This window comes from Sorex araneus, chromosome 1 (genome assembly GCF_027595985.1).
Source record: "Sorex araneus isolate mSorAra2 chromosome 1, mSorAra2.pri, whole genome shotgun sequence".
NCBI classification, from domain to species: Eukaryota; Metazoa; Chordata; class Mammalia; order Eulipotyphla; family Soricidae; genus Sorex; species Sorex araneus.
The window spans coordinates 318532497-318551596 of NC_073302.1; the positions used below are offsets into that span (position 1 = coordinate 318532497).

The following is a 19100-nucleotide window of genomic DNA, read 5'->3' on the forward strand; positions in this document are numbered from 1 at the left end:
AGACCTCCCCACACACTGATGGGCAAACTGCCGGACACGCCTCCACACTCCAACCACTCCAGTTATTTGACCTAAGAATAGGGAGCAAGGCAAAAACAGCGAAGAGGCAGCAGGGGCGGAGCTTCTTAGTCAGTGCGGGCCGACGGTAGCAGGGAGGGGGGAGAGGACTGTTTCCGGAGTGCGGACTTTCTGGCATTTGCTCTTGTTGTTGCCATACCTGGTGGTGCTCTGGGACTATTCCTGGCTCTGTACTCAGGAATGAGATAGTGCTTGGGGAGTCATATGTGGTGCTGGGGATGGATCTGGGGTTGGCCACGTGAAAGGCAAGTAAGTACCTTACCCTTGGACTATCTCTCCAGTCCTAACATGCTATTTTTTTGAAATGAGCACCTACGAGTTCCCAAGTCCAGTATTATATGTACTAAGGAAAGAAATATGATCTCTCTCTCCATATAAACATGTATATATGTATACACATATTTATATGTACATATAAATATATAAACAAAAGATGTATATATACATACACATATACACATATTTATATGTATATAAATATAAAATATAAATATGCATAGACACATATCCTATATTCACATATTTATATATACACATATTTATATGTATATATCCACACATATTTATATGTATATACATATAAGTATATAAAAATGTGTATATAGACACATATATCACACACATTCACACATACATAATCTATTTTTGGGCCACATCCGGCATTGCTCAAGGATTACCCCTATCTGCTCAGGGATCACTCCTGGCAGAGCTCCAGGGACCATATGGGGTGCTGAGGATTAAACCCAGATCAGCCTTCACAATGGTCAGCCCTAAGCAAGGCAAGGGCCTTACCCACTGTATTATCTCCCCTGGCTTGGTAATTATATTTTAAATTTGTTTGGGGAAGAGATAAGATAAAGATCCTGACTAAAAAGGCAGAATAGATTGAATTCCCCTGGAGACAATGTGCTCAGGGCATGAGATTTAAGGAGACAAATACAAGGGCCAGATAGTTCAGAGAGATAGTATGGGGCTAGGGGCTTTTCCTTGCACTTGTGGAACTGGGTTCAATCCCCAGCACTGCCAGGAGTGATCCCTGAGAAAGGACAGACATAATAGAAATACTGTAGCATTGTAGCACTGTAGTCCCGTTGTTCATCTATGTGCTTGAGTGGGCACCAGTAATGTCTCTATTGTGAGACTTGTTGTTACTGTTTTTGGCATATCAAATACACCATGGGTAGCTTGCCAGACTCGGCTATGCGGGCAGGATATTCTCGGTAGCAGGCTCTCTGAGAGGGAGAGGAATCTAACCTGGGTCGACTGCATGCAAAGCCAACTCCTTATCTGCTGTGCTATCGCTCCAGTCCTGGATATATACATACCTATATTTATATATACACATACATATGTATATATATATCACATACTGATAACTTTGTTCATAGTTTTTTCCCTGTAGTACATAATTTGGCCCTAAAATATATTCTGGTCCTTTTATTTTTTTTTATCTTATTTAAGGATGTCATCTTTAGCTATCAAACATACAAAACCAGAAAAAAAACACAAATCCATAAACTAATCACAAAATTTGAGGGTGGGACAGGACAAATATGGACATGAACTATGAAAAGATACCTAAGACATTAGGAGTTTATGACAATTTTGGAAAAGAACATCTATTAAATGATAAGAATACAGACAGCAGAGAAAAAGGCAAGTCTCTGCTATGAAGGCAATGTCTTCGGAAAGAGTTGAACAGTAAGATAATTAACAAAATCCACAGAATTAAACCAGCTATAGCCATCCTCTCCATGAAGGCAGCTTCCCAGCAAATAATTTCCATTTTTAAGAGTTTCTACAGGACCTGGGCAGGAGAGATGGTTCAAAGGGCCGAATGAATGCAGGCTTTGCATGTAGGAGGGCTTGGGTTCCAACCCAAGTGGTTGGTCCGAGCACATCCCTTTCCATGTCCTCTCACGCCCTCACACATCTCAGTACAGCGTCAGGAGTTGCCCCTGAGCACTGCTGGATGTGATCCCCCCGCCAAAAATTCAAAAGATATATCCAGATGATTCCTGCGTGGTTTTGAGATTTTCTTCTTCACCATGATACATACATTTGTTTTTCACCAGAGTAGGGGGCTTGGTCCTGTTAGCACCTGAAAGTGTCCTGTTGTGTCCTGAGAGGGACAATCCAGAGGGCAGAATCACTGCTGGGTAGTGAATATGAGCTGGGGCCATTCTTGCTCTTGGCTAGTGTACCTGAGGCTGCCCCAGATTTTGTACCTGGCGTGAAAGGAGACGCTTCACTCATTTGAAATGCAGAAATATTTATTTTGGTTTCCTTCATTGTTTTTGGAAATTCTGTTTTGGTTTATAAAACATAGAAATAGCCAACACTTAAAGCAAACATTCAAAACCCCAATGTGACAAATGATTGACTTTTTGTGCAATTAAGAACACACACATGAAGTTAGGCTACCAAATAGTGTTATTACAATGACAATTCTTTAGTGCAAACCCAGTTGTGCTTGTATAATATGGGTACTCTCACACACCCCCAAACAACTGCTTTAAAGGTATAAACGACAATCACGCGTGGCAAAGATTCGCAGTAAAGTGAAATGCTGCTAATTTCCCAAATCAACTTAAAAAAAAAAATCCCTTGAGAAGTTCATCCCAGGAAATGAGTTCTCCAGATTTCTACCTCCTAGAATTTTGGCTTGTCAAATACATTTCATAGAATTCAGGTAGCGTTTTAAGAGCATTTATTACTGTCCATTTCAATAAGTACCCAAGTATGTCTACTCCCTTCCTAGCTTTAAAGACATGTCTTGCCTGAGACTTTATTCTGGGGGAATAAAGTCTTTTATTCAAGGCCGGTGAACCACATGATCTTTTGAGCTGAAAACCACTGTAAGAATCTGTTGGCCGTTTACAGACAGAGTGGTTGGTTCCGTGAAGGTAAAACGGACAGCTGTTAGGCATCACAGTTGAGCATGGTTGATCCAGGTCATTCTACCTTGAAATGCTTGTGTTCCCGGTAGAGCTGAAGGCAGATTTGTATTTTTTTTGAACAACTTCTGGGAAGAGTCAGAGGAGGGGTCTGGCTGGAAGGAGGGTCTGGGAGCCATTGCTTCTGAGCAAGTGGCCCCAGTCGGTCTCTGCTCTGAAGTGGGTCTGTCCTGTGCCATCCTGGGACATTCCCAGAGGAATCACAGCGGGCTGGGGGTGCCGAGAAGAGCATGAGATCCAGAGCCCTTGATAGGCAGGGCTGTGTGTGCGGGAGGAGGAAAAGGACGGAGGCAGGGACGAACCAAATCTCTCTGGTCCTCTTGTGAGAGTCTCCAGCCGGGACAGCTGTCCCTGTGTTTGAAGGGACAGTGTCTCTCCCATGCACCGTACTCTTTAGAGCAGCAGACGAGAGCAGGCTTTGCAGCAAGTAGCAGTCATTGCAGAAATAGCCAAGTCCTAACCCCTTGGTTAGAAAAACAGGAGACAGAAGGTTTAACACCCGCCTTTTCAACCGAGGAAGTCTTGAATAACTTAGCACATTTACAGGTGCCCCCTTTGCAATTTTTTAAGGCTCATTTTGGGAAATTGTGGATCATCATAAATAAGCATGGTCTGCAACGCGAGGTGACTTTATAAGGCAGTGTTCCATTTCCTCTAATTTGCCTATGACAAGAACCCTGAATGGACAAGTCGAACACGGATCTTTCCTTCCCTATGCTTGCTGTCATCAATATTCCCGACACGAAGGCCATCGGGCGCAGGCTGTGGAGGCGTAATGGTTCCTTCGGCACGTGCTCCCTTCCCATTAGACTCTGATGGTGGCGTACAGTTCGTCTATCTGTGACCGGAAATACTTCCGCAGCTCTGGCCTTTTGGCCTTCATTGTCGGAGTCAGAAGGCCATTCTCCACTGAAAATAATTCCTTGTGGAGAGCAATGCCCTTGACCTGCAAGGACAGAAGGCGTGAGAGGGAGAGAGAGGACAGACTCAACTGGAGTTGAAAGGGTGTTTGAGGTCAAGGGCAAAAAGATGCTGAGGGCATTGCGGCCAATCCAGCCCCATTCAGGAGCAGATCCTGACCTCCAGGATTCAAAACCACACACTCTGGGTTAGAAAAAAGTCGTGTCCCCCCCCTGCACCCCGCCAAGCTGCTTGTGTTCATTTCTCAGCCTCATATCATCGCACCTTCTATACTTATTATAATAAAAGCAATCTTGGACAGGTTGGGAGAGTGTGGGGATTGAGGTGCTTGCTTACCCCAGCTTGATCCCTGGGCCCAGCCAGGAGTGCTGCCTGAGCATAGAGTCGTGAGTAAGCCCCGAACACCATCAGGTGTGATCCCCAACCCCTTTTCATCCCAGGCAAATCCCAGACACATCAGAAAGAAAGAAAGAAAAGAAAGAAAGAAAGAAAGAAAGAAAGAAAGAAAGAAAGAAAGAAAGAAAGAAAGAAAGAAAGAAAGAAAGGAAAGAGAAAGAACAGAAAGGAAGAAAGGAAGAAAGAAAGAAAAGAAAGAAAAGGAAGAAAGAAAGAAAAAGAAAGAAAGAACAGAAAGGAAGAAAGGAAGAAAGAAGGAAAGAACAGAAAGAAAAAAAGGAAAGAAAGAGAAAGAAAGAACAGAAAGAAAGAAAAGAAAGAAAGAAAGAAAGAAAGAAAGAAAGAAAAAAAGGAAAGAAAGAGAAAGAAAGAACAGAAAGAAAGAAAAGAAAGAAAGAAAGAAAGAAAGAAAGAAAGAAAGAAAGAAAGAAAGAAAAGAAAGGAAAGAAAGAAAGAAAGAGAAAGAAAGAACAGAAAGAAAAGGAACGAAAGAGAAAGAAAGAACAGAAAGGAAGAAAGGAAGAAAGAAAGAAAAGAAAGAAAGAAAGAAAGAATGAAAGAACAGAAAGAAAACAAGGAAAGAAAGAGAAAGAACAGAAAGGAAGAAAGAAAGAAAAGAAAGAAAGAAAGAAAGAAAGAAAGAAAGAAAGAAAGAAAGAAAGAAAGAAAGAAAGAAAGAAAAGAAAGAAAGAACAGAAAGAAAAGGAACAAAAGAGAAAGAAAGAACAGAAAGGAAAGGAAGAAAGAAAAGAAAGAAAGAAAGAAAAAGAAAGAAAGAAAGAAAGAAAGAAAGAAAGAAAGAAAGAAAGAAAGAAAGAAAGAAAGAAAGAAAGAAAGAAAGAAAAGGAGGACAGAAAGGAAGAAAAGGAAGGAAGGAAGGAAGGAAGGAAGGAAGGAAGGAAGGAAGGAAGGAAGGAAGGAAGGAAGGAAGGAAGGGAGAAAGAAAGAGAAAAGAAGAAGGAAGGAAGGAAGGAAGGAAGGAAGGAAGGAAGGAAGGAAGGAAGGAAGGAAGGAAGGAAGGAAGGAAGGGAGAAAGAGAAAAGAGGAAGGAAGGAAGGAAGGAAGGAAGGAAGGAAGGAAGGAAGGAAGGAAGGAAGGAAGGAAGGAAGGAAGGAAGGAAGGCAGGCAGGCAAATTCAGGATCCGGGCACTCAGTTGGAAGTCTTACCTGTTCAAATGGTTTTAGACCAGATTCTTTGCCGAGTCTCACCATGTCGTCCAGGATCGCTTTATTGACATCCTAGGAGGGGGGAGAGGAGGGAGTTTTGTCCACTGCCCACACAGCCAGCCCCAAGGTCCACAGCCCGCACCTCACCTTGTTCCTGCACAGCTCCTCGAAGGATCCACTGAGTCCCTTCTTCTTGGCCCAGGAACTCAACGTCTCAGGGTCGGGCACCACGATGCCCACGAGAAATGCCTTCAACACAGACAGGCGAGTTACTGCACTGCTCGATCGGATGCTGGGATCAGCTGTCCCACCCAGACACGGGCCCTCTCTCAGCCCGAGAGGTCCCTGGGCTGTGGCTATGGCAGACCCAGTCCAAGACAGCAGCCGCAGCCGGACTGCGGGAGAAGGTGCTTTCAGAGAACACCGGAAAGCAAAGGCCAACAAAACTCTCCTTCCTCTACTTTCGTGCCCACTTTTATAAACAGGGACAGAAGGTACAACTGCTTTGAAAAAAGAAAGGACATTTACACGGATTTTTTTTTTTTAACTATCCAAAGGTTCATCCTTTACATATTTTTTCCCAGCACTATCTTTTTCTTTTTTTTTTTTTCCCTTTCTGGGTACACCCAGCTATGCTCAGGGGTTACTCCTGGCAGTGCTCAGGGGACCATATGGGATGCCAGGGATCAAACCCAGGTCAGCTGCATGCAAGGCAAAAGCCCTCCCAGCTGTGCTACTGCTCTGGCCCCCATCCTTTACATTTTAGTTACAAAAAAATCAAGAATGGTTTTTGCATTTATTTACTCACCATAGGAAGACAAACTATCAAAGGTTGATCTAGTAGGTAAAATTCTGGGTCAAAGCAAAATATATGACACTGTCTCTTAAAAGAAAATACTCTTCTAGGACCAAGAGAAAGTACAGAGGTTAAAGTGCTGGTCCTGCATGCTGCTGACCCTGGTTTGATACCTGGCACCTCATATGACATCCGTCCAGAGTGACACAAAGCCAGGAGAAAGCTCTGGGGACCACTAGGTATGGCCCAACCCCCATACTCCTCAAAAAATTAAAAAATAAAATGATAATAATCTATTAATATCATTTTTAAAATCAAGATTTCTCCAAAGATTAACTTTCTGGAACCTTTTTCTTGGTTCCCATCTCTCTCACATTTGGGGTTACATCTTTGCATTGCCTTACAAATTTTAGTTTTTGACTCACAATCACCAGTTGCTTAAAAAAAATAGGAGGAATATCCTTAATAAGTTGAGTTTAGGGGTTGGAGCCCTAGTATAGAAGGGGAAGGCACTTGCCTTGCACACTGCTGACCTGGGTTCGACCCCCAGCACCAATTATTGTTCCCCAAGTCCCCAAGGAGTGATCCCTGAGCACTGAGCAATACCAGGTGTGGCCCCCACACAAAACCACAAAATAGCTGAGTTTAATTTGGAAAATATTCAATTTTTTTATAATTCACATATTAATATTTCCCTCATGATAATACTTTCTTTTAAACCCCATTCCCAGAATCTTTATCCAACAAATACATGGAAATGAAACATGAAGACATACTAAGCAGAAAACACCAAGGATGCATCACTAATGTTCTGGCAAACGCACCATCAGATTTAAGAGGCTGGCAGTGCTGGCCACCCCAATGACCTATGGGCAGGTGGCCCCAGCAGGAAACGCCTACCTGCAAGCTCTCTCCATACACGAACACCTGCGCCACAGGCTCACTGCGCATGTAGATGTTTTCAATCTTCTCAGGTGCGATATATTCTCCTTGGGCCAGTTTAAATATGTGCTTTTTCCGGTCGATAATCTTCAAGGTGCCATTCTATTCCACAGGAAGAGAGGGGGTCCTGTGAGTGGGTGCCTGGCTGGTTCCCACGCAGGTGCAGACCCACCCATCAGGGATCCCTCGAGAAACCTCTCAGAGCTTCGTGATGGTCCCATTACAGGGAGGAAAACAGAGGCTTTGAGAGATCCCGCCACTTAGCCAGGCAGAGAGAGTGAGAGGCGATGCTTGGGCTCGGCTTCATCTTTGTCGGTGGTTGACCCTGGGTCGACCAGCAAGCCCTGGTAAGTCTGCAGCCTCCGGCTTAGCACACTTCCTGGGGTCTCATGTCTAATCTCTAGTCATTTGCTGGCACCTCCGTGGGGTCGTGTTCTTTGAGAACTGGGATGGGCTTAGCCTTCCACAGCACTCAGCACGGACCAAGAGCTCTAGGCGTGTTCCCTACAGAAAGGCAGAAGGCTGATCTCCTCGTTGTATCAAAGTGGAGCTGTGTGTGTGTGTGTGTGTGTGTGTGTGTGTGTGTGTGTGTGTGTGTGTGTGATCCTGCCCACAACTCCCTGCAGCCTGTCATCTGACTCCTAACATCATAACTGTGGAAATACCAGCATTCCTGTACCCAAAGGCCAGTAGTAACCAACCCCCCACTTAAATTCCAACCCTCACCCTGACCCCCGACCTCAGGGTCCTGCTCAAGCTTCCCAAAGTCATCTGGGAAAGTTTCCAGGGTTCTCTTGTTCTTTATTGCCTTGTTTCCCCACCTTCAAAAGGAGCAACCAACCTCCAGAGAGATTATGAGGTGTGTTCATTAGGGCTGGAAATAGACTGAATCCCTCTGGACAACCTAAAAGAGGAGCTTTATTTCTACATAACATAGGCATTCTGAAATCTGCATTAAGTTGAGGGAGTGGGTGCTGAAAGTAAAGGAACAAACATGATGGCCTCTAAGTGTCTGTACTGCAAACCATAATGCCAGAGAGAGAGAGAGAGAGAGAGAGAGAAGGAAAGTGCTGGCCATAGAGACAGGAGACAGGCTGGTGGTGGGGTGGCTGGAAATATACACTGGTGGAGGGATGGGTGTTAGAACACTGCATGACTGAAACCCAACCATGAACAACTTTGTAACTGTGTATCTCATGGTGGCTCAATAATAAATACATAAATAAAGAAATTAAAAAACAATCTTAGGGAAGAGGAGACTTTCCAGGTCAACAGAAATTTCAGAGTATCAAGTACCTTAAACAGACAAGACCCGGAGTCAGGAAAACAATGGCATTGGCCGGGTTTTTGTGTTTACCTTTAGACACACAGCCACAGCTTAGACAGGTTGGGGATCGCCCCCACGTGCCCCATCAGCCAAATCCAGGGGCAGAACAGCTTCTGCCCAAACCTATCACTCCGAAGACTAAGACTGACTCTGGAGTCTCTCAGTTAATGGTCCTGAGACTGAAACTAATTTCAGAGCTGTTGGTCTGATTCCTAAATAACTATTATATATATATATATATATATATACATATATATATACACACACACACACACACACACACATATATATACACATATATATAATCAACCTAAAAAACAGGCATCTTGCCCTGGGTATGTGCCTGGCCCCATCTGTTAGCCTGCCCCCCCCCAGTTTCCCTAAAGCCCCCACATAAGGCATGGCAGCTGTATGCAAATCCATCTCTCTGAATTTCAAATGCAGCGCAGTGACCAGAATTGACCATATCAGAATAATATCATATCATATCAGAATCAGATCATAAGCAACCAAATTTGCTAGCTTTTAGGGACTCATCTTCAGCAAAGGAGCCCCGACATGGTGCTATCAGACAGGAGAGGGGGAAGGAGTGTCCTGGGGTGCAGCCACGGGGGTGGGGGGTAGTTTTCTAGCACTGGGGTTGGGGGTGTGGCGCCCACTTACTGGTAACCATTTCCCAATGTCCCCCGTGTGCAACCAGCCGTCTTTGTCCAGAGCTTCCGCTGTTTTGCTTGGGTCCTTCAAGTAGCCTTGAAACACATTTGGCCCTTTGATACACACCTCAGGAGAGGAAAAGAAGAAGGTGTTCACAGCCTTAGGGGTTTCCTCCAAAAAAGAAAACCATGGGCGTGCTTGCTTGTGTGCCTCTGGATTTCCCAGTTCCCAGGGCTCTGGTAGATGCCCCAACGCCCCACCTCCACCCTTAATGAACGCTGCAGCTGCCATCAGTGGGAGCACGGAGACGCCAGCCTCAGTTGCAGGGAAGCCCCAAAGGGGGCCAAATCAATTTGCGGTAATTAGGCTTTTGTTCTGCAGGCCGGTGGCTCACTAATGGGCACCCAGGGCAATTAGCAGGCGGGGCTGTCTCAGGACACGGGTCCCTGGAGGGTGTGCTCTTGGGGCCAAATCCTGCCCAAGCCTCCCTTCTCCCTGTTCATCACCTCAGTATCCCTTACTCCAGGATTACACTATCCAGCCCAGCGGCTCTCCAAGGCTGTGAGCGGAATGCCCAGCGATTGTCCACAGGTGAGTGGCAGGGCAGGCAGAGAGAGTGGTGAGCTGGGGTGGGGATGGGCTGAACTCACCTCCCCCTCGCCCTTGGCTGCCATGTAATTCATTTCTTCCACATCGACCAGCTTTATGGAATTGCAAGGCATTGGAGCACCGACGTGGCCTGTATATTCAATGAGAAAGAATGATCACTCCTAAGGGGGTGACTAACATTCTTAGGCCAAATTATTTCTGACGAGAGCGGCTGGTACCCCCTTCTGCTGTCTGCAATGAGAGCCCGTCTCCCCATGGCTGAATGAAGTCAGAGAATGTCTCCCTAGAACAAGCAAAGCCATTCAAAAGGCCCCCAAGGAACCTTGGCCCAGTTTGAAGCTCCAAATTATTTTTCTTTCTTTTTTTTTTTTTTTTGCTTTATTGATCACATCTGGTGAAACTTAGGGGTTACTCTGGCCTCTGCACTCAGGGCAATGCTCAGGGGACCATATGGGATGCTGGGAATCGAACCCGGGTTGGCCGAGTGCAAGGCAAATGCCCTAACCGCTGTGCTATTGCTCCAGCCCCCCAAGTTATTTTTCAAAGTATAAATAATCTGTCCCCAGATTTTATGGGGTTTTATGAACACCCAGAGGCAAGCTTTCTCAAAACGCTCTCTGGCTCCTAGGATGGGAAGACTGAGACGGTCTTCTTGGTGTCTCAAATCTCTGTCACGGCGGCTGCTAGCCCTCTGACACCAGCAACGGTGAAGCCATACCCCTTCAGTGGGAAGGGTCCCGTGGGGCCCGGGGCCCACCGCGCCTACTACCTGCAGTCCAGTCTCCGGGCAGGGTCAGGCAGCAGCCGGCAGTGCACTCTGTCTGTCCGTAGCCTTCATAGAACTGAAACAAGGCCAGAGGGGTACAGTTGGCCCTGCTCTGGTGCACTAGGGTAGAGGGAGCGGGGGGGGGTGACTCTGACCACAGGTTCCCACATGAGTCTGGCCTGCCCCTCGCTTTTATGAAGAATAAACATGCACTTCTCAGAGTCTCAGCATCCTGTGGAGATCGGCTGCTTTTAATCCCCCACACAGAGAGTGCCTCCAAATGAACTCAAGGTACCCCTCTGGGTTATTCCGGCACCTTTTCCCAGGGGATGCAGTACTGCCCCCTGAGAGAAACACCATCCTCCATCCCTGGGGTGGGATTGCTTCTCAGATGTCCTGCCAGGTCCATCTGCCCAAGTCCAAAATGGACTTCATCACGGTCCCCTACGCCTCCACCCTGGCATCAGATCCAGTCGCTGCCTGGCACACAGTGAGGAGCAAGGGTGGGGGGAAGCTCGGTGTGGGATAATGGGCCTGGCTGTGGGCCTTCTGCCCTGGCACTGCCAGCCCTTTCAAACAGGTCTGCCCCATGGCTTGTCACTCATGCATGATTCCCACACTCTCCCCGCCTGAATCTAAAAGCCTATATGTGGATTGTGCCTCGTGTTGGAGGAAAATTAAATGGTGGACACAGAGGCCAGTTTCCTGGCATGAGGATAAGAGACATGAAGAAGCTAGTTTTCCATAAGCATCTTTCATACAGTATATGCATACAAATGCCACATACATGCCACATACATCATATATGTATCAACTACCACATACATCTTACATACCATATATATGTACAGATTTTGGTATATGGCTCTATACATTTACTTCTGCCAGCACCCTAGGAGTCATGTGACCCTCCAGATAAGGCAGTGGTGCCCACATATGATGGAACAGTGCGTGTGGGTGGGGACAGGGGCACATGTGTAGCCTCACCTGGCAGCCAAGGGCTGCTCGAAGGAAGGTCAGCACGGTGGCGGACACAGGCGCTGCTCCTGTGACCATCAGCCGGACTTTTCCTCCCAGGCTTGCCTGCCACGGTGGGGAGAGGGGAGAGAATGAATGAGGGTCAGACAGCTGGGCCTCGGCGGGCTCCTCTCAGCCACCTGCTTGGAATCCTGCCCCTCACCTCCCCCCAGCCCCCTAGGCCTTCTGCTTCCCACTGACATGTGGGGAACACCTGTCTGGAGTTTGTTCCCACCTGGAATGATACCATCTACCTCTACTTGCTGGAAGTTTATGGAATTATAAAAGGGTACACTGGATTTGGGGGCAACTGGTCAACCACCAACCTGGGCATTGCACAAACTTAACTAATTCAGGTCAAAACCAACCAAAAAAAAAAATTGCCTCAAGAGGGACATACTTATCCCAGAAAAGCGAAACAAAACAGATGCAGAGAGAAGCTGCAATACCCCAGTTGTTGAGATTTGTCTCGGGTACTGGGGGGAACTTCTAGGCTTTATCCTTGATTTTTTGGGAGTGTGACAAGGTTAACGAAGCACCATTCTCTCCCTCACCTTCACGCCCCACCCACCCTCTCTTCTGCAAAGCGCCCTTTTTGAAATTCTGGAACCCAGACTCGTATGCCCAAGCAGGAGGGATGTATGTGGGTACCTGGATCTTTTTGAAGATGAGTTTATCCCACAGGCTGTTGTTTCGAACGATACCACTGCGAAGCTCGGCTTCCTTCCTTTTGGAGGCGAAGTCCAACATCCACCGCTTCACTGTGCTGTTTGCTTGACTGAAAATCTAATGAGTCAACAAATGAGAAGAGTTCACACCCACCAGAATGGCTCGGACTGGAGAGAATATTCTGGGAATTACAAGGGTGGTGAGGCACGTGGGGAAATGGGAATCCTCACATTCTTGCTAGTGGGGCCAGGCATGGTGCAACTGCTCTAGACAAGAGGTTGACGCTCCTTGTATGGGGAGACCCAGACTTCTGGGAGCCCAGGGAGTAGATGCCCAAGAAGAACAAAAGCACATCTTTACACGGAGACCTGCACGTGAACGTTCACAGTGACCTTTGATTCATGGGAGCTGAAGAGGGGGAACCATCCAGCTGCCCATCACTGCATCCCATTCACATGCTGAAACATGACTCAGCTACTGAAAAAGGACAAAGCCAGGCTCTGTTGCCACATGAATGAATACTAAGAACACGCTCTGTCAAAGAGGGCAGTTATATAAGAACGCCTCCTACATGGTTCCACTGGCCCTCCTGAAAGTCCAGGATAGGGAAATCTATAGTTCCAGGGGTAGAACCACTATGGGTAGGGACTTGGAGGTTGGGGAGAAAGGTGGAAGGTGAGAGCTAAGGGGTTCTTTGAGGTACTTGATGTATTTTGAAATGGATGGTGGTGATGAGTGTCAAATCATGAATATATTAACAGCCTTAGATCGAGGGCCAGGGAGATAGTCCAGGGGTTAGAGCTGTACTAAGGGGTCAGATCCTGCTTTGGTATCACAAAGACTCCTGGGCATCGCCAGATGTAGCCTGGCTGGTCACCCAAGCAGCACTTTATCCTCGGGGCCTCACCTGGCACCACCACCTCGTGGGCTAAGAGGCACCTAGAGAGCCCTCAGGGCCATGGAACCCCCAAATCCCCTCCCCAATCCCAGCAATAACTCTGAATTGTATAATACAAAACGGTGAACAGCTGGTATGTAGATGATTTCAATAATAATCTCAAAATTTTTTTTTAAAAAGTAACCATTAGAAAAAAGAAGGTTCTAATGGATGCCAGAATCTCCGTCTCAACCAGCGTAAGGACCACGAGAAAGAGCTCAGGTCAAATTCACTGCAGAGACGATGGCCACTTGCTCCATTCCTTTCTAGCCACTGCAGGTGGCTGGCCCCAGGGCAACGGCCTTTTCAGTCTCGGGCTAGGCTCTTTCACTTCTCCCATATTTCACATGAGCGTGGAGCTTTACCATCAAGAAAAAGCTTTACATGGTGACAGTTTTCATGTGATGCAATCCCCCACCTCCCAGCGGGTGGGTAGGGGTGAGGTGACAATATATGAAAAACAGAAAACTCCCAAGAGCTTCTGGTAAAAATATAGTGAGATTCCCCCCAACCCCCCACCACACCCCGCTCCTTAAGCCTGGGTTTCGTCTAATGGTTTATGAAATGTGTTCATGTGCAAACCGTTTTTCTCTCAAAATCTTGATCAAAGGCGCTGTGAGGTCAATGCATTTGTTTTATAGATGTACACAGGCCAGGTCCTTGGGGGACTGAAGGGCATTTTCTGTGGTTTCCTGCTCAGCTCAATTCAAACCGAAGTCTCAAAGCCCAGTGCTCTGTCTGTTTCCCACTCTGCTGCTTGGGACTTACTCGGTCAAACATTCGGTTCAGTAGTCTTGGGACCACAGGGAAGATAGTGGGTTGGAGCACCTTGAGGTCGTCCATCAGCAGCCTGATATCTCCTTGGAAAAATCCTATTTTGGCTCCGTGACACAGCATTACGCACTAGAGGGAATGGGAAGAACCAATCATGCTGTCACTGCAGTGGCGTGAACACGGACGGGCACAAGCAAACATGCAGGCTTCACTTTCAGACAAATCTTGGATTTCCTAAACACAGTTAGCTTTCTAGAAAACGGATTTGCATTCTTTGATCATTATGCAACATGAAAATGCGGCAGTCTTCTTATCAGCCTGAAGATAAAGCACTGGGGGGGGGGGGAACCAGGGAGCGTTGTGTTGGATGATCTGGGGTTCTGCTATTTTAACTTCATGATAAATATCTGCTGAGTGAATGACATGGTATTATGTAATCAAAATATATTTTTAGCCTCTCAGAGATTTTACATTGAATTTATTCTCAAAACAAAGACTTTGCTACTTGTCAGCCATCCAAGCTTATTAAATACGTCTCTTTTTCTTTTATTTGAAACTAACTGAAAAATTTCTAAGAGCCACATCAATATACTGCAGTGGTAATGTTAGGACATTTGATTCCAGACTGGCTTGCTAGTCAGCAAAAATCCATCCCACCCACTTTTCCTCCTGTCTAATGCAAATTGCACTGGCAAGCCAGATGTGTGTGACAAGGAATCTGCCTATTTTCAGTTTTCAAAAGAAAGATTCATAAGACGATGCCACAGAGGTACAGGCTGTCTCAGGCTTAAAAGAGGAGACTACTAGGAAGATAGATCCTGGTTCCCCGTTTCAGAGGGAAAGCTAAGGAGGCTCTTGTTCAATGGCCTCCCTCCCACAAATACTTTAATTTTGTCTTTGTTTGGGGGGCCACAACTGGCAGTGATCGAGTTTACTCCTGACTCTGCACTCAGGGATCATTCCTGGTGGTGGGCTCAGGGGACCATCTGTGGTGCCAGGGAGCCATCCGGGTTGGCCTCATGCCAGCGTCTTGCCCATTGTTTATAGTGTCGGCCTCCCCAAAATACTTCTCAGATGAAACTGAGGTAGACACGTGCTGTATGAACTCATCTGAGATCACTCTGTAGACTCCCAAGATTTCTTGAGGTGCAGTGGAAGAGGGGACCCAGTGATTCTTGATCCTTTATAGTAAGTAGCCCCACAGGGTAGCGTCCAGTTGCAAAATAAGGACCCCTTGGTTATCTCCCATCTCTAACACCCGGCACGGCCTTGGTGGCTGCTACGGTTGTAGCTTTCAGTGGTACAGCTTGAACACGCTTGACTGCAGTGTGTACTTCAGGCCTGTGCTCCTGAGTTGGAGACCACATACTTTGTTTCAGTTTTGGGTATCCCAAAACTGAATTGCCACCAGGAATCACACGTGCCATGTGGGGTACAGCCGACACTGAGACTGAACTCAAGATCTCCTGCTTCCAAGTCAGGTGCTGTATCACTGAACGACCCTCACCCCCAAATCCATAGTGTTAAATAGCACCATTTCTAATAGGGTTGAATAAAGAATTATCCACCGTGGGTGACTATCTACATACCAAACTTACCTGCATCATTTGCTCATACATATGGGCAAGTGGCAAATAAGAAATATGTGTGTCACTGGGTTTCAAGGGAATCATTTTCTGTAAAACAACAGAACACAAAGAAGCAAAAAGAAAAACAAAACTGCAGGCCTACCTCTACAACTCTCTCAAACATATGGGCGAGTGGCAAGAAAGAGATCAAAGTATCAGCTGGAGAAGGAAGCAGTATAGTCTGTAAGCAGACAGCCAGGAAGAAAATGAAAAACATTTAAGCTTTACAGTTATTTTCCAGTTTCATTTCAGAGCACATGATGCCTCAACACTAAAAAGAAACAGTTTTGCTTTTCTTGCAATCATTTTATTTATTTATTTATTTGCAATAATTTTTCATCAAATGATAAAATGAAAAGCAATTATCTCATTATTTTAAAGGACTAACGGTCATTCGTCACTTAAAAATATTGTTGGGGGCCCACCCAGGCGATGCTGGGGAGTGGGATGTTAACATCCCTTAACTGGGATGTTAAGGGATCATGTGCTCCAATCATTTAGTATTTTAAAGTTACAGTACCCAAATGCCCAGCAAGCTCAATTCCACCTTAGATAAGGAATACAAGATTTATTCCAACATAAGAGAGCATTATTATGCTGTCAAGGGAAAGAGTGTGATCCAAAAGATAATCATCCTTTTAGATTTTTACCCAAGGTCTTTATATTTATAGTATAAATACATCTTGGCTATTTCCGATTGATCAATATCTTTACTTCGAAGTCCTAACTCCTCCTGTGACAAATACTGCCAATTTCTTTGAAAGAGAGCTCTGCAATCAGCAAATCTGCTCTTCTATAAAATGCGATAGGTCTGTAATCTAGGGACGCTTTGGATTTCTGGTGTTCACTCTGTGGTTCAGAACGGATTTTAAAGACATAGCACAGGAGGAAGGAGTTTTCGAGAAATTCTCAAGTTCTGAGCATAAAGAGCAGTGACCAGAGCAGCTGCTTCCCCATGGTAAGAAATGGTGGCACTGTCAACCATAGTCACAGTCTTGGGCCTTGGGGCTCCACTTGTTTGTCGGGTTTTTGGGTCAGTCAGCTGCACTTATGGCTTATTCCTGGTGGAGCAGGAAGACCACAGGAGGTGGCGAGAATCAAACCTAGGTCAACTACATGTGTGCAAGACAAGCGCCACATGCGCTGTACTATTGCTCTAGTCCTCTGGTGCCCTACTTCTGAGCCACGTCCTCCCCTTGGCAGGCTGGCCCACACCTCTCAGTACTGTGACTCTGGGTGGGAGCATCTGTGCTGAGCCAATACTGTGGCCCAAGGAGCAGCCAATGCAGGAGGAACCTGGCTAGAACTGGGCTCGATTGTATCCAGCTGTGCCCTCATTCCCAGTAGTAGTTCCCTGAGGGAAACCATTCCGTGAGGAATCAGCCTTCATGATGCCTACAGTTTTCAATGTCCGAGTCAGTTTCCAGAATGATGCCCTCTAGCGTGACTAGGGGTTTTTCAAAGTTAAGAACTGGACCCTGATAATATAATTGATTTTAGGCAAAGTCTTGTGGCCGTTTGCCTTTGAGAGCCATGAATAATACACTCTAAGTCTTCTTTTGGAGACCAATTAGAAAATTAAAATTTCACTTTGGTGTTAGGTTAGTTTCTACCAATCTTGATTTGGTACCTACCAAAAAAAAAAAAAAAGACATTTTGGGTTAAAGAAGCTTGAGTGTTAAGTCAAAGTGAGACCAACTTTCTGCAACCAACAAAGAGCTTCTTTCTCCCCAAAGTACAGACCCATGCCCCCAATATTAGGGTTACTGAATGTTCCCAGAAACTGCAAGAGCAAATGATGTAGAATGTCAAAAGAGCATGAAGCAAAAGAATTATTTTGCTGAATTAAATTGTTCAACAAGTACCTGTTTAGAAAGTACTTCAGAAAGGTACTTATTGAACTAGATAATTCCTTAGGATCACAGAAAATCAGTTAAATTCAAAGCTTTCATCTTTGAAATGAATGTCATGAAGTGGAGGTCCAGCACCCACAGTAAACATTCACTTAACTTAATTCACTTAACAGTAATTTATTAAACATTCACTTAACAGTAATTTATTAAAACTTAAAGACTCCAGCAGCTTCTAACCTTTCGCTATCAGTGTCAAGAAATCACACCTTTCACCCTCCCTCTACCCCCATGCTGAAATAGTAGAATGAAACCACAAAACAACAGTTATTTCTTCCTGTACTGTCCTGGAAACATTTATAGGAGTTATTCAAATAACATTACCCTATGGACAAGCTGTAATTAATACGTCTCTCAGTTCCCCATAAGGGCAAAAGTGGAAGTTCTGAATTTGGCCCACAACCAAAAGTACTTGAGAGAAGATCTTAGACTGTATTTACGTTCAACTCTTTTGTTTATTTGTTTTTGTTTTGTGGGCACATCCAGGGAAGCTCAGGGCTTACTCCTGGCTCTGCACTTTGGAATCTATCCTGAATGAGTTTAGGGGACCATATGGGATGCTAGGGATTGACCCAGGTTGGCTGCAAACACCCTACCTGCTGTACTGTTGCTCTGGCCCTGAAGTTCAATGTTTAACTGTATTTACTGTATTTCAGACAATGCCCTCAGTACAGCCCCCACCTACCATGCTGCTGTTTCTGCCTTTCCCTCTTGCATTCTTTTTCATTTTTAAAAAAGGCATCAAAAACCTGTTTTACTTAATTTTGCGATGTCACACACTCAGTTGTTAAAATTCTTCAGACTGCATTCTTGGGGTTGAATGGCAATGTCTCTGAAGTAGATGGCAATACCCCTAAAGTTTACCTCTGTCACTTTCACGAAGGCTGAACAGTCGCTTATGATATTCCGGTGGGTGATGAGTGCTCCTTTGGGGTTGCCTGAGGGACAGAAGGGAAGTGGAACCTAGTCAGAGCACAACAAAAAAGGGGACAGCGTCCTTGTATTCCACACTGGCCAGGGTTCATTTGTTCCCATCCACATTACAGTGAATGTATGTTGAACAAAGCAACATTATTTGAGGACCAGGTTTCTTTTTTAAGTGGTTTAGCCTTATGAGCCCAAGAACCTACAGAGAGGACATTCAATGAGGATCTGTCACCTGAAAGAGTCCATCCATGAGGGAGAAAAATGAGGACAGCCCAGAAAGCCTTAAAGCAGAGAGCCTCAAATACCTCCCGTGTCGGGCAAGACCCAAAAGTCAAACCATGAGTCCCACGGGATTCACAAGCAGCCTCCCACCCATGATATGAAATGCAGTGGCTTCATCTTTATGATCACTGTAACTTTTAGCGGGAGGTGTAGCGAGCAGAGAAGAACAACCAGGACTTTTAGTTTGGAAAGTCATGGGTCTGATCTGTTCTCAGAAGTCGGCTGGCGGATGGCACTTTCAAAACGGAGGACACGTGAGCACTCCGAGGGAGGGGTCTGCAGTAGTAGAGGCATGACCCCATGGCAGCATGCAACACACCCTTCCATTGCCGCTTCCTGCCAC

The 19100-nt window shown here is 45.7% G+C and overlaps 1 protein-coding gene across 3 annotated transcripts in view; it reads right to left on the reverse strand.

The window, feature by feature from the left end:
- Positions 1–2310: 2310 nt before the first annotated feature.
- Positions 2311–19100, reverse strand: part of ACSL1 (acyl-CoA synthetase long chain family member 1) — a 73810-nt gene continuing 57020 nt past the window's right edge. For 2 of the 3 annotated variants that reach the window (XM_004610359.2, XM_055136173.1), the window contains exons 10-21: positions 18413–18486; positions 15742–15819; positions 14005–14139; positions 12282–12416; positions 11601–11696; positions 10617–10689; positions 9889–9977; positions 9248–9364; positions 7216–7359; positions 5667–5768; positions 5520–5591; positions 2312–3981 (exon numbers count right to left, since the gene is read on the reverse strand). In XM_004610359.2, the coding sequence (XP_004610416.1) occupies positions 3841–3981; positions 5520–5591; positions 5667–5768; positions 7216–7359; positions 9248–9364; positions 9889–9977; positions 10617–10689; positions 11601–11696; positions 12282–12416; positions 14005–14139; positions 15742–15819; positions 18413–18486 (1256 nt within the window). In that variant the 3' untranslated portion in view covers positions 2312–3840. Of the gene's footprint in view, positions 3982–5519; positions 5592–5666; positions 5769–7215; positions 7360–9247; positions 9365–9888; positions 9978–10616; positions 10690–11600; positions 11697–12281; positions 12417–14004; positions 14140–15608; positions 15687–15741; positions 15820–18412; positions 18487–19100 lie in introns of all 3 variants that reach the window. The other variant, XM_012933160.2, reaches the window with a different exon arrangement.